The sequence below is a fragment of the Ceratotherium simum genome, chromosome 11, assembly GCF_057802395.1.
Source record: "Ceratotherium simum simum isolate JZ-2026a chromosome 11, ASM5780239v1, whole genome shotgun sequence".
NCBI classification, from domain to species: domain Eukaryota; kingdom Metazoa; phylum Chordata; class Mammalia; order Perissodactyla; family Rhinocerotidae; genus Ceratotherium; species Ceratotherium simum.
The window spans coordinates 2035915-2048194 of NC_141910.1; the positions used below are offsets into that span (position 1 = coordinate 2035915).

General features: G+C 56.5%; 1 protein-coding gene across 1 annotated transcript in view; it reads right to left on the minus strand.

Annotated features, from left to right (window-relative positions):
- ATOH8 (atonal bHLH transcription factor 8) overlaps positions 1-12280 on the minus strand; it is a 29603-nt gene that overhangs the window by 11386 nt on the left and 5937 nt on the right. The window contains exon 2 of the mRNA XM_004437221.3: positions 8976-9167. Within this exon, the coding sequence (XP_004437278.1) occupies positions 8976-9167 (192 nt within the window). The remainder of the gene's footprint in view (positions 1-8975; positions 9168-12280) is intronic.

Sequence of the window (12280 nt, forward strand, 5' to 3'; positions counted from 1 at the left end):
CCAGAATGAGCAGGGTTAGCCAGCCAGACAGGGGAGAAGGGCATTCCAGGCAGAAGGGACAGCATGAGCACAGAGGCCAAAAATAGGCCCTTTGGGCGAGGAGTTCCATGTTGCTGGAGTGTCAACTGGGACACAGGGAACGACCGGCGGGAGCCAGGTCGCTGCGGGGTGGGGGAGGGTCAGATGCCCTATAAGGGAGTCTGGCCTGTACCCTTGGCCTTTGGGGAGCCCCTGAAGGAGTCCTGAGCAGGGTAGGGAGGTGCTCAGACCTGGCTCTTGGCAAAGCTCCTGGGAGGGGCTCGGGTGGGGAGCAGCTGGGCAGCTGGGCCAGGCCGCAGGTGGCCAGGAATTCTGGGTAGAGAGCAGGAGGGCCATGAAGGAAGGAATGACTCCCTACTTCGCCTTCTAGAAACATTTATGCTAGGAGCTCAAGGAAGGCAGGGCTTTATAATTTCCCCAAGAACCAGCTTTCTGGTCTGCTGGGGCAGGTAGAAAGGGGATGAAGTGCTCAGGGACTGACGGGAACCAGGGCCTGCTGGTGCCCCTCTGTTCCAGGCCTTCTACTGTGCTGGGTACAGGGGCTCAAGGCTGGGCAGTGGGCAGGGCAGGCCTGGTCACTCCAGTGGGAGGGCAGCCCTGTCCTCTGGAAGCCTCAGGCTGAAGAGCAATTTCTGGCCACTGGTCCGACTCCACATCATCACCAGGGTCCTGGGCCCAGTGGCCACTCTTCCTGCCCCAGGTCCTCCTCACCTTTGGCCCCATGAAGACCAACTTCTCACACGGGAGACGTGGGAGGGAGGGCAGAGTTCACAAAACGATTTCACATCCTTTATGTCACTGATCCCTGGAGGGATCCGGGAGGCAGGCTGCGCATCTTCCAGATAAGACACTGGATCAAAGCCACCCAGTCACACAGCCCCGAGGGCAGAGCTGAGGCTAGCTCAGAGTCCAGACCCAGACACCTGCCCACAGAGGCCACAGCGGGAGGGTGGGTCTCGGCCCACGCTGAGCCCTTCAGACGGTGAGATTTACCGCCCAGAGATTGCGATAAACACAAACATTTGGTCCTGCCGGAGCTGCCATCTCTCCAACTGAAACGGGGAGGGGAGGAGAGAGGAGAGAGGCGGGCAAGAGGCATGAATACCGGGCCTGAGTAAAGTGCAGATGAAATGCACTCACGCCCCCCAAAGCCCGGAATCCTCGGCTTGTGAAAAGCCTGTCACCCACAGCAGCGCAGGTGACAGGCTTTTTCCACTGCCGGGCTGAGGGGCTGCTGGAGCTTCTGGCTCTCATGGGACAGCAGGGGGCAGGCGGTGGAAAAGAGGTGCAGGGAATTGAGAAAGAAAAGGAGAAACCCCCAGTCCCCTGCCGCCGACCTGTGCCCCCCATCACATCACCACCATCTGACGCTCCGGAGGCGACCCTCTCCCCACCTCCACTCGGCAGCGCCAGGCCTGACTCACAGCTCCTCTTTGGGGGTTCTGGGGGGTGTGAGGAAGGCGGCCAGGCCTTGCCCTCTTCTTTCCTTCCCAGCGCTAGCCTCCCAGCTGCCAGCCCTACCCCAGCACCCGATGGGCCCCGGACAGGCCACCCAGCGACTGCTGCCAGGAGGTGCCCAGATCCCAGGCAGACATCTCCCAGGAGCTTCTGGTGGCAGAAGCATTCAGTTCTTAAAAAAGGCTTCATGTCATACTGCAATCAGCTGAGGCGTCCAGCCACTGGGGTGTTATTAATGCCACTGTTCTCCCAAAGGGTCTCTGTGTTGCTCTCTGATGAGTTGACAGGGGTCGCCATGTTATCTCTGGCCCCCGGTCCCTCCCTCTGTGTGGACACTGTTCACATCTTTATGCTTGGGTTTATGACTTTCTGCTGCCCGTCTAAGACCTGAACATCACTGGGCTGCGTTCTGCCCACACCGTGCCCTCCCAGGGACCTTCTTTCTCACCTGTCCCCTTTAGCTGAGGTTTTATAAAAACAGTCGCTTCCAACCATCCCCAATTTTAAAAGCTTTGAGAAGCAAAAAAAGTTCAGCAGCATCCAGGAGAATTAATTAGTGGCCTTTGGGCACCTTAGAGGAGGAAGAAAAGTCACAACGGGTATAAGAGGAGGAAGAAACAACATTAAAAGAAAACGAGGGGAAACAAAATAAAAACCAGAGATAAAAAGTCAAGAGAAAACAGCGGCGCCTGAGAAACACAAATTCCAGCCGCCAACTTTTACGGCATCAGCCCTGTTATTCATAAGCGAGTTTCCTCTCTCACAAAGGACCTTTTGCACGGTTTTCCCTGCCGCCTCCAAACCAGCTGCTCGCGCTGTTGTATCCTGAGTGATGATGAGGCTCTGAAAGGGTTTTTTGGGAACAGATGGCCAGGGGAGAGCTGGGGAATGTGCCAGCAGAGGGCTGGGCCGGCTGCCAAGGCCTGCGGTGACTGAGTGCTTGGGCTTCCAGCTCGCGTGCTTTCCCTGCCCTCTGCCCTCCGTGGCGCCAGCAGGCCTTCCCAGCGAGCGCTCGGAACATCTGGAGTCTGGGGCTGCCAGGAGGGGGGGCCGTGGCGGCCGGGCGGGGGACCCTCTGTTCCAGCGGAGCTCCCATGGACTCACCACCAGGCCCGCCTCGCAGAACAGCTAATCAAAACCACAGCGCCCGAATGGGAACCAGGCGTGCTCCCAGCTGCAGCCAGAGGCTGCCAGGCGACTTAACCCGGTGTCAGGGCTCGCTGGCGGTGCAGTGCTGGGGGTGCTCAGGGCTGATGACACCCCCAGCCCACGCCACCCCCAGCGCCACCACCAGCGGGCTATTGGCTCCCCGCAGCGAAATGGAGCCTCCACGTGCTGCAGCCCGGCTGCTTACATAAGGGCTGTTGCTCCCGGCAAGGCGCTACACCCGGCATTTGCTGGGGGCCTCCTGGGAGCGGTCCACCCTGCTGGGCAGTGCGTGAGCTGCAGGACCTGCAGGCCTCGGGACTGAAGAGCTCGGAGTTTGGAACCAAAGAGACAGAGGCTCAAAAGAGCTCTGCCACTTCCTAGCCGCCTAGCCTTGGGCAAGTTACTGCCCTTCTCTTGGACTCAGTTTCCCTTCTGTGCAATGGGGGAAGTGGTCTTCGCTTGCAGGGGCAGTGCAATAAGGGGGAGAGATAACGTGTGTGATGGGCCTGGCAGACACGGGCGCTCACCACACGGTCACTGCGATTGCTGGTGATAGTCTGTTTATCAGCATTATTACTGTGTACAACCAAACATTATGCATATTTCTTGGTATGAATCCATGAATTTTCAAAGCCCAGGGATTTCTGGGTTGGCTGCACGCTTGCCCCCCTTTAAGGGTGCAGAACCAGGGGTGTGCCCTGAGGTGCTGGAGAGGGAGGAGTCCCCCACTCAGAACTATTCCTCCTCGTCTGCCTTTCAGCTGGTCAGTCATTCATCCTGGGATGTTCCTTCCTGGGGTTCCACATGAAGCTGTGACTTCGTAGCTATAAAGTCATGAGATATCCTTTCTGGCGCTCATTGAGAAAATGCCAGCCCTTTCTCACACAGGATCTTGTTTAATCCTTCCAGCAAGGTGGCAAGGAAGGTATGTGGGTTCTCACCTTACTGATGAGAGAATCAGGGATCAGAGAGGGTAGGTAACATGCCCAAGGTCACACAGCTAGGAAGTGCCCAGTGCCACAACTCAAACCCAGGTTTCTGGCCCCAAAGCTCTCCACTTCACTACTTCATGGTCTTGCGGAGGGCCTCTGTCGTACTGTCTCACAGTTAAATGACAGCACCACAGGGAACGGAAAAGAACTGCAGAGTTCCCTTGACTTACCCCACCTACACAGACACCTTTTCTCCAGCATCCTGGACTGGTGGCCACCCAGCCTCTGCAGAGGTTTCCAGAGGGGCACCCTGGCTCTAAAGGGGCTTCTCTGAAGGGTCTCTGCATTCCCAACGGTGGTCAGTTAGAGCATCAGAGGGGGCTCCCCTGGTCTCTGTGACTTGCTGAGCACCTTGCTATGCCCGAGACCCCACATCTTCATTCACACACAGCGTGTCAGGAGAAGGGTGGGATCTGTGACTGCATGTCAGGCGGGGAGCAATTTGAAAAAGAGAGAAGAAGAAGGGAGGATGGAGAGAGTGTGAAAGGAGAGAGGGTAGCAGCGCCCCAGCTTCTACCTCGGGACCACCCAGGGAACATCAGAGGGCTGCATTCAGCCTTCCGGGGGAGGCTGCTCTGAGCTCACCTGTGGCACTCCCCAGCCAATGATCCCTCCAGCCCAGCCGCTGCCAGACGTGTGGGCTAACGGTGTCAAATGCGAGAGGAGAAATGGCAGCTGAGAGAACACTCCATGTTAGAACACACAGCCGGCGACAAACGTCTATGTAATTGGAATGCCAGAGAAAATAATTTGCATCCACATTTATGACTAGACGGGAATGTGATGCCGGTTTCCCACCCACCCTCCTTTCTCCCAGCATGGATGGACGCTGGGGGGGCTTTGAAAGCAAATGGTGTTTAACTCAGTAACTTGGCCTGGACGATTTGGAAACGGAACCTCCTCTGCCCACCCACTTCCCTGTGGGAGGCACGATGGGGAAGTGGCAGGAGCCTGGCACACCTCTTTACTGCCTAAGTGACCTTGGGCAAGTTCCCCTGGCCTCTGAGCCTCAGTTCCATTATTTGTCCAATGGGACAACATGGTACCCACCTGTGGGGTTGTCTGGCATGTAACTCAGGCTCTAAGACTGTCGGGTATTATCAGTGTTCTCGGGGCACATTGCACTGGGGTCCCAACAGTTTCTGCGAGCGACTTTAAATCTGTGTGAAATGCCCATGATGGGCAGAGGGGAAGTGAGAATAACACTTGCAGTCATTTAGACAGAAAAAGGGCTGAGGTGACACAAGACCTCAGCTCGGAAAGTCTGCCTGGAAAGGGCCTTAGAAATCACTTCTGGCGACAACGCACCTTACAGAAGTGGAGACCGAGGTCCCAATGGGGGTGACTACAGACAGGGCAGGTGGCCACAGAACCAGGACACTGCCCCACAGTAAGCACTCGGGGGCACAGGAGGCCCTGCACATGGGGGCTGGATCCCGCCAGACCCGGAGCTCTCGAGACTCTGCCTCCCACACTCCAGGGCTTGAGAACAGGCCACAGAAAGAGCAGACGCCACTGGGGCCTGTCTGAGGCCTTGGCACCCAGAAGTAAGGGGCCCCTCAGCACATCCTCGGCTCCCATTGACACACACCCCTAACCAAAACCAATGTGCCACCTCAGCTTGTCCCCAGCACTGAAGCTACAGAAGTCTGCACGCAAGATGTTCTTCCAAAGAGGAGTCAACCCACCCTCGGCCCTGCCATCACCAAGAAAAGCCTCCCCTGTCCAGAAAGCAGAAGGGAGAAGAGAGAAGACCCGGGTCTGACAGAGCAGCTCCAGCATCACTGCCTCCTCCCGCTCTGGACCACCCACAGGGTGAGGAGCCACCTCCCGGCCTTGCAGAGCCAGCCTTCCCCGGCTGATACAGAGCCAACGGTCACACACCCCAGGGTCCGTAATCGCTGCTCAGGCCTCCGGTCCCTTAACTCAGTGCATCCTGATGCGTCTTATCTCCCCACTCCCAACCCAAGGCCTGTGAGCACCTTGAGGTTGGGAATGTACTGGTCATTTATCACCAGGACTTAAACTATGCCATCAATGTTAGTCACTGTTGTTGTTATCATTATTACTATTACTCAATGGCTTAAAATCGCTGGAAGGAGGTGCCCTGGACTGTGGGGAAATTGGTCCTCTCCTAGTCCACAGGTCTGGCAAGACCAGCCCAGCCCAGGTGTGGAAGAACAGTTCTGCCACTTCTCCTCTTCCTCCTCGTTTTACCCCTCTTCCTCCCCCTCCTTCTCAGAAGCTCCCAGGAGTTGGTGCTTTAAAAACAGGAGCTGTGGAAACATGGCCTAGAGCCAGGTGCTTAACGTGCATTATCTCTGGCTGCAGCTGGAGTCAGAACTGAGCTCTCCGGAGCCCTTCCACTCCTCCCGCCTGTCCCTCTGCTGGGCGGCCTCTGACGCGAGCCTCTGCATGATCGTGGCTTCCAAACAGGGCTCTGAACCCAAAGTCACGTCCTGTAAGGCCTAGAGATGGAGGACTCACCAGTCCAGGGATGTGGGTCCCCACTCCCGGCAGAGAAGAGACGAGACGGCCAAAAGGATGCACCTGGGGCCCGGGTGTAAGCTGAGTTCACTTTAAATCCTGTTCGTAACACAGGTCTGGACGGACAGGGCAGCTCATCAGAGCTACAGGGGATCTCACAGGACACTGGGCACAGTGTCTCCAGGAAGCGTCCTGAAGGAGGGTCACCCAGCCTCTTGGGGACACATGAACTAAGAGGGAGCCATCCTCGAGTAGAACAGCCCAAATCGCCCTCGATCACACTGGCACTAGTCATCACCATCACAGCTGCTGTTCACCAGGGACTTCCTTTGAGCCAATCACTTACATCGGCACATGTTTTCTAGTTTCTTCCTTTCTTTCCTTTCTCCTTCATTAGAATGTAAGCCTGGCTCACTCCCACCCCCAAACCCTCAGGCTAGGAGGCTGCAGTGGAAGGGTAACAGTCTTGATCTGAGCCCCAAATCCACATGCTTTGTCTACAGGGACCATGCAGAGTCAAGCTTGCCCCACCATGAACACCCATCACACAGCCTGCATGCTCAGCGTAGGATTCCCAGTGTGTAACTCACTGCAGGTGCTCAATAAACACTGAATGAATGAATGAACAAATGAAGGAGTGAATATCCAGGGACACCAGCCCCCTTGGTTCTAGTTAACAAAATGGTGGCCTACGCCAGACACTTATGGCCACTGGGCAGGTCACTGGAGACCAACCCTGTGGATACCTTGGAACTCACCTATCTGCATGGTGACCGAGAGATGCAGGAAGGCACAAGCAGCAGCAGTGGGGTGGTCCTGTGAACCCCCAACCTGCCAAGGCAGTTGCAGAGCCTGGAGAAGGCATTGTGTGTCCCAGCAGCTCCAGGACCCTGTCCTCTTGGCACTGGTAACTGCCCAGGCACAGCGCTTGGGAGATGGCAGCCCTAAGACCACCCACTCGGCGGGAGGGTGATGCAGGATGCAAACTGCTCCAGGCCCTTCTGAGGTGACGCAAGACCTCCACTAGGAGAGTCAGTCTACAAAGGACCTTAAAAATCACTGATGATGTTTCCACCATCCCCATTTATTGACAAGAAACTGAGGCTTGATGAGGTTAAGAAGTAGGTCCAAGATGACAGCTGGTAGGTGGTGAGGCAGGACTTGAGCTCAGGGCTGTCTGATCCTCTTAACCACAACCCGCCACCTCAGTCTCCCAATCCGGACAGTGGGGAGGCTGCAGCCGATGGTCTCCTCGGTGTCTTAGATTCGAGGGATTTCAGGGGAGGCAAAAGCTCATCTCTGCTGGGCACCTTCACCCCACTCTCCCTTCTTTCCTCACCTCCCAGGCATCAAGGCTCCTCCCCAGCCCAAGGCACTGTTCCAACCAAGGAACAGGGAAGGGAGAGGCCTCAGCGCCCCTGCCTCGGTGGGTGAGGGGAGGGCTCGGGGAGCAGGGGGTAGGAGGGGTGCAGATGAGAAAACGGCCCCTGCCCACTCTGCCCGTCCACACCTCCGGACCGCCCGAATGCCAGGGGAAGTTCACCGAGAGTTTACAAACCTCCTTTGTCACAGAGCGCTGCATGGAGCCATCAATCACGCCCTTAATTTACCCGTGTCACTCTCCAGAGGAAAGCCGCCCTGGGAGCAGCCAGTGGTGCTTCCTCTCTCACCCACTTGATGAGGATTTCATCTAATTGGTTCACGGTAAATCACTCCCAGGAATGCAACGTGCAAGTATCGCTGCGGAGACAGTGGCTGGCAGTGAGGACATGCCGTGGCCCTCCCTGGTGTAGGCAGGAGAGTCCATGGAGGGCCTCCCTGGCTTGGGGCCTAGGGGCCTCTGGGAAACCTGGACAACCCACAGAGGGGCCTGCTGGAAATGGTGGCTGGGGGAGGAATGTCAGGGATAAGGGAGAGGGGCAGGCCAGGAAGAAGGAAGGAGGCAGAAGGAAGGAATGGATGGAGGATGCCAGTCACTCAGCTCCCCCACCCTCCCTATCCCTGGATGCCCGGGGGAGCCGGGCGTTTCTAACTGCCTCCACCCTCCTCACAGATGTAGACTGGTCCCACCCTCTGTCTCTCTCCCTCCAGCCTTGTGGGCACAGAGATCCAGAGGGTTGCCATAAGCCTTGCTCTGCACTGCCTGGCACTGACCCCCAACTGGAAATGCTGGAAGCACAGGCTATCTGGGAACATAGCTGTGCCCAACGTCTTTCCTCCTGCACACATTTCTCCAAACACATCAGGCTTTGTACACGCTTCTTTCTGCCTCGGATGCTGTTGCCAGCTTCATCTGCCTGGTGACCTTTTGGTTGTCCTGCTGGTCGCAGCTTAAACACCACTTACACTAAGATGTCCTTCCAAACTCGCAGCATATCTCTCCTGAATGAATGAATGAATGAATATCCCCTGCCTTAATGTACAGCCTCAGGGAACCCACAGGCCAAGTCACATTCCCAAAACATGTGCAAGGGCTCTCCTGGCCTGTCACTCTGCTCAGGAGATCTCATCCTAATATGACATCTCTCAGGGGCCACGTGGGGAATTCAGCACCAGAGCACATAACGCCAGAAAGAGCTTCAGAGACAAACAGCCCTCCTCCTCATTTAAGTGACGAGCAAACCCGGGCCCAGAGGCCCTGGTGACTGTCCCAGATACCCAGCAGTGGGGTCAGCCCCATAATCCCAGGGACGTGAGGGGCTCTGAAGCTCTGGGGCGAGCCCCAGCAAACCTCTGAGAGGCTGATCTCGCTGGCCCCTTCGGAAGCCTGGGTGCGCGCAGGGCACCCCACGTTCCCGCTCACACCTCCCCGTCTTCCCAGAGGCTGCCACCTGAGAGCCCAGCGCATACCTTGCGCTTCTTGGCGCGCCCCTCGGCCTGCAGGGTGCGGGTGCAGCGCTGCACACACTCGGAGAAGCTGAGGTTGCTGTGGTCGGCGCTGTAGTCAAGGTCAGCCAGCCGCGCCAGGGACAGGATGTAGTTACAGGCGATCCTCAGGATGGCCAGTTTGGACAGCTTCTGCCCGTATGAGTAACACGGCACCTGGGGGGTGAGAAGGTGTCAGAAGGGGCTGCAGGGGTCTCTGTGCCTCTGTGGGGCACCTGGCCAGGCAGGCATGGGGCCGCTCATGATGATGTCCACACTGCCTGAGAGGGACTGCTAGTGGAGGTGGCCTGTCTAATCCCTCAACCCGGATTTTATTCTCTGTTCTAAGTTCCTGCTGTTTACACACACATCTCAGCTCAGCACTCACAAACTCCGGGAAGCATTATATTCCCATTTTGCAGGAGAAGAAACTGAGGCTCAGCTCATGCCCGAGTCAGTCTGAATGAAGCAAGCTGAGTTCTCACCATAACAGAGCTCTATCCTCCCTCTCCCTGAGAAGGAGTCTCTCTGAGGGAACAAGAGAGCAAAAAGCTCCAAGGACTGCAGCCGAGTCCTGTGCTATAATGTGGAGACGTCACCACAAGTCCATCTGACAGGGGCTAACCAGTACAGCTGGCTGCTGCTACGATGCGTCATTTACCTGAATGGCCGAAATGTGCTCACCCAGCGGCCAAGGTTCTGGTTCCCTCCTCTTGGAGGCTCTCCAGGATCTACATGCAGCATCCATCCTACCACTGATAGCTGGTACTGATTAACCCTCATCCCACGGAGCGGGACCCCCATGGTGTGTCCACTTGAGTATTTAGTGAGCACCCCCATATGCCAGGCAGTGTTCTAGGCCGTCCTTCTCAGCCCAGGATGATTTTGTCCCTCAGGGGACAGTTGGCAATGTCTGCAGACATTCTTGATTGTCAGTACCGGGGAGCACAGAGGGGAGGTGCTACTGGCCTCTGGTGGATAGAGGTTGGGGGTGCTGCTAAACTTCCTATGATGCACAGGATCCCACAATGCCCCCACCACAAAGAATTCCCCAGCCCAAGATGTCAGTAGTGCTGAGAAACTCTGTTCTAGGCCCTGGGGATAAAGCATGAACAAGACAGTCCCTTCAGATGGGGACCCTCAATGCATCATCCACTTTGAACTCATCTAAACCTCACTTTGTCCAGGAGCATTCTCTGACCCCCCCCACCCCCGCCCTAAACCAGGTGGCTTGGGGGGGGTGCACTTGCCCCTCATAGTGCTCTAAAGCACCCCACCTGTCCTTAACCCCTGATTACTGTGACTCATCTAATGGTCAGTCCCTGTGAGCTGTGGGGGCTCCCCTGTATGCAGAGCCTAGCACAGGTCCTGCCCATAAGAGGCCTTCAGAAAGGCTTGCTGAATGAGGGAAAGAATGAACAAATGGATGATCTTCCTCAGTGTTCACCAGGTGACCCCAGAATGTTTAGAACTGGGTTCAAAAACCTTTCCTCTCTCTGAGGATGAAGATTTAGCTATTGGGCGTGGAGCTTAAGCACACGTGCCTTTTGCTCACCGGGTTCACCTCCTGGCTCCAGCTTTCCCGAGCTATAAGACCAGGGCAAGTAACAGCATCTTTCTGAGCCTCGGTTTCCTCGTCCTATTGCCAACAGGACTGACCTCACAGCGTGACAGGATTAAATGAGACGACATATGCATTGCACAGAGTAAGGCCTGATACAAGTCAGCAAAATTACTACAGTCAGTGCCACAGAAGGTCTCCGCAGAGGGGCTCCAGAGAGAGTGAGAAGCAGGAGATCTGGAGCCAGGACACGGCGCATGCTCATCCCCCACCCCCCGGGGGTCCTGAGACAGCAGCCCACGCCAGAGACAAGGTTCGCCATCACCTTTTAAAATCCTCCAGCAGCCAAGGAGTCGCCCCTCACTAGGCTAGGAAACCCAGGGAGGGGCAGGGAAGTGACAGAGAGAAGGCCAACTCCCATGCATTCTCCCTTCCCACCGCCCACTCCCCGCCTGGCCACAGCTCCAAACACATCTAAGAAAAGCCACAGAACAATGCACTTTGCCTGTTCCTAACCAGAGTCCAGAGAATCCTGCTCTATCAGCCTGAACAAATAAACAAGATCCATGGACAGAATGGTTCCCGGGAGTCCTGGGGCAGGGGAGGGGGTCTCGGGGGCCAGCCTAGCACCTCTGCCTCCTCTGCATCCCGGGGAGGGAGCGCCCGCCTGGTGGAGGCCCTGGACATGGCGCAGCCCTGTGACACAAGCCCAGAGGCCACACTGGGAGGTCCCTGGGCAGTTGGGCTTCGCTGCCAGTAAGGAGCAGGGATCTTGGGAGGGATCTGCATGTGGGGATCCAGGGTCATTTCGGGACTACAGAGCAACAGATGAGGTCAAGGCCAACCCAGGGGCTCCCATGCCAGGTTCTGGGCCAGTTCTGTCCCACATTTATGACTTTGTCCCATCACTTCTGTCAAAGTCCAGATCTAAGAAGAAACCATCTGTTGAGCTCTGGTTGTATATCTGGCTCTGTGGTAGCTACTTACAAGTAGTTTTATCCCATATAAACCCTCCCCAGAATAAAGATTATTATACCATCTGCATGAGGAAACAGAGAGGCGACATGTCAGGCCCCAGATCGCTCAGCTAAGACCTGGTTGGAGTCAGAAGCTTGTCTGTCTGGCGCCCAAGGAGGCACATGGCCACAGGGCTCTCCAGCTCCCACCACCAGAGGTGGCCATATATGGGCCACCAAGGGCACCTTTTGGACCGCTTACCCCTCCTCTTCCCCCTCCCCCAGGTGGGGTGCTCCTCAGCTCCCCTGGCCAATTCCAGATCCTCCTGGTGCCCACACACCAGGATGCAGCCCCTTGGCCCCCAATAGCCAAGCTCGGAGGCACCCCGGCCTGGGCTGCTGCCGCAAAGTGAGAGTCCGGCAGCCGGTTCTGGTTCTGGGAGGTCGAGGCAGGCTGGATAGAGCTGGTCTGAATCCTAGGCACTTACCAGTGGTGGGCAAGTGTCTTCACCTCTCTGAGCCTCAGTTTCCCCATCTGGAGAGTAGGGATAACAACACCTGTGTGCCCTCCACGATTGCTGGGACCAGGCCCCTCTTGCCGTTTACTGTGACCTGCTAAGGCGAGGGAGGGCTGGGTGTTTTGAATACAGTGTCTATGTTCATCTTTAAACAGCCCAAGGAGGTAGAAATCATCACTCCCACTTTACAGAGAAGCATTTGATGCCGGGGAGTATAAGAACTCCCTGAGTCTCTCAGCTGGTGAGAGAGGAACT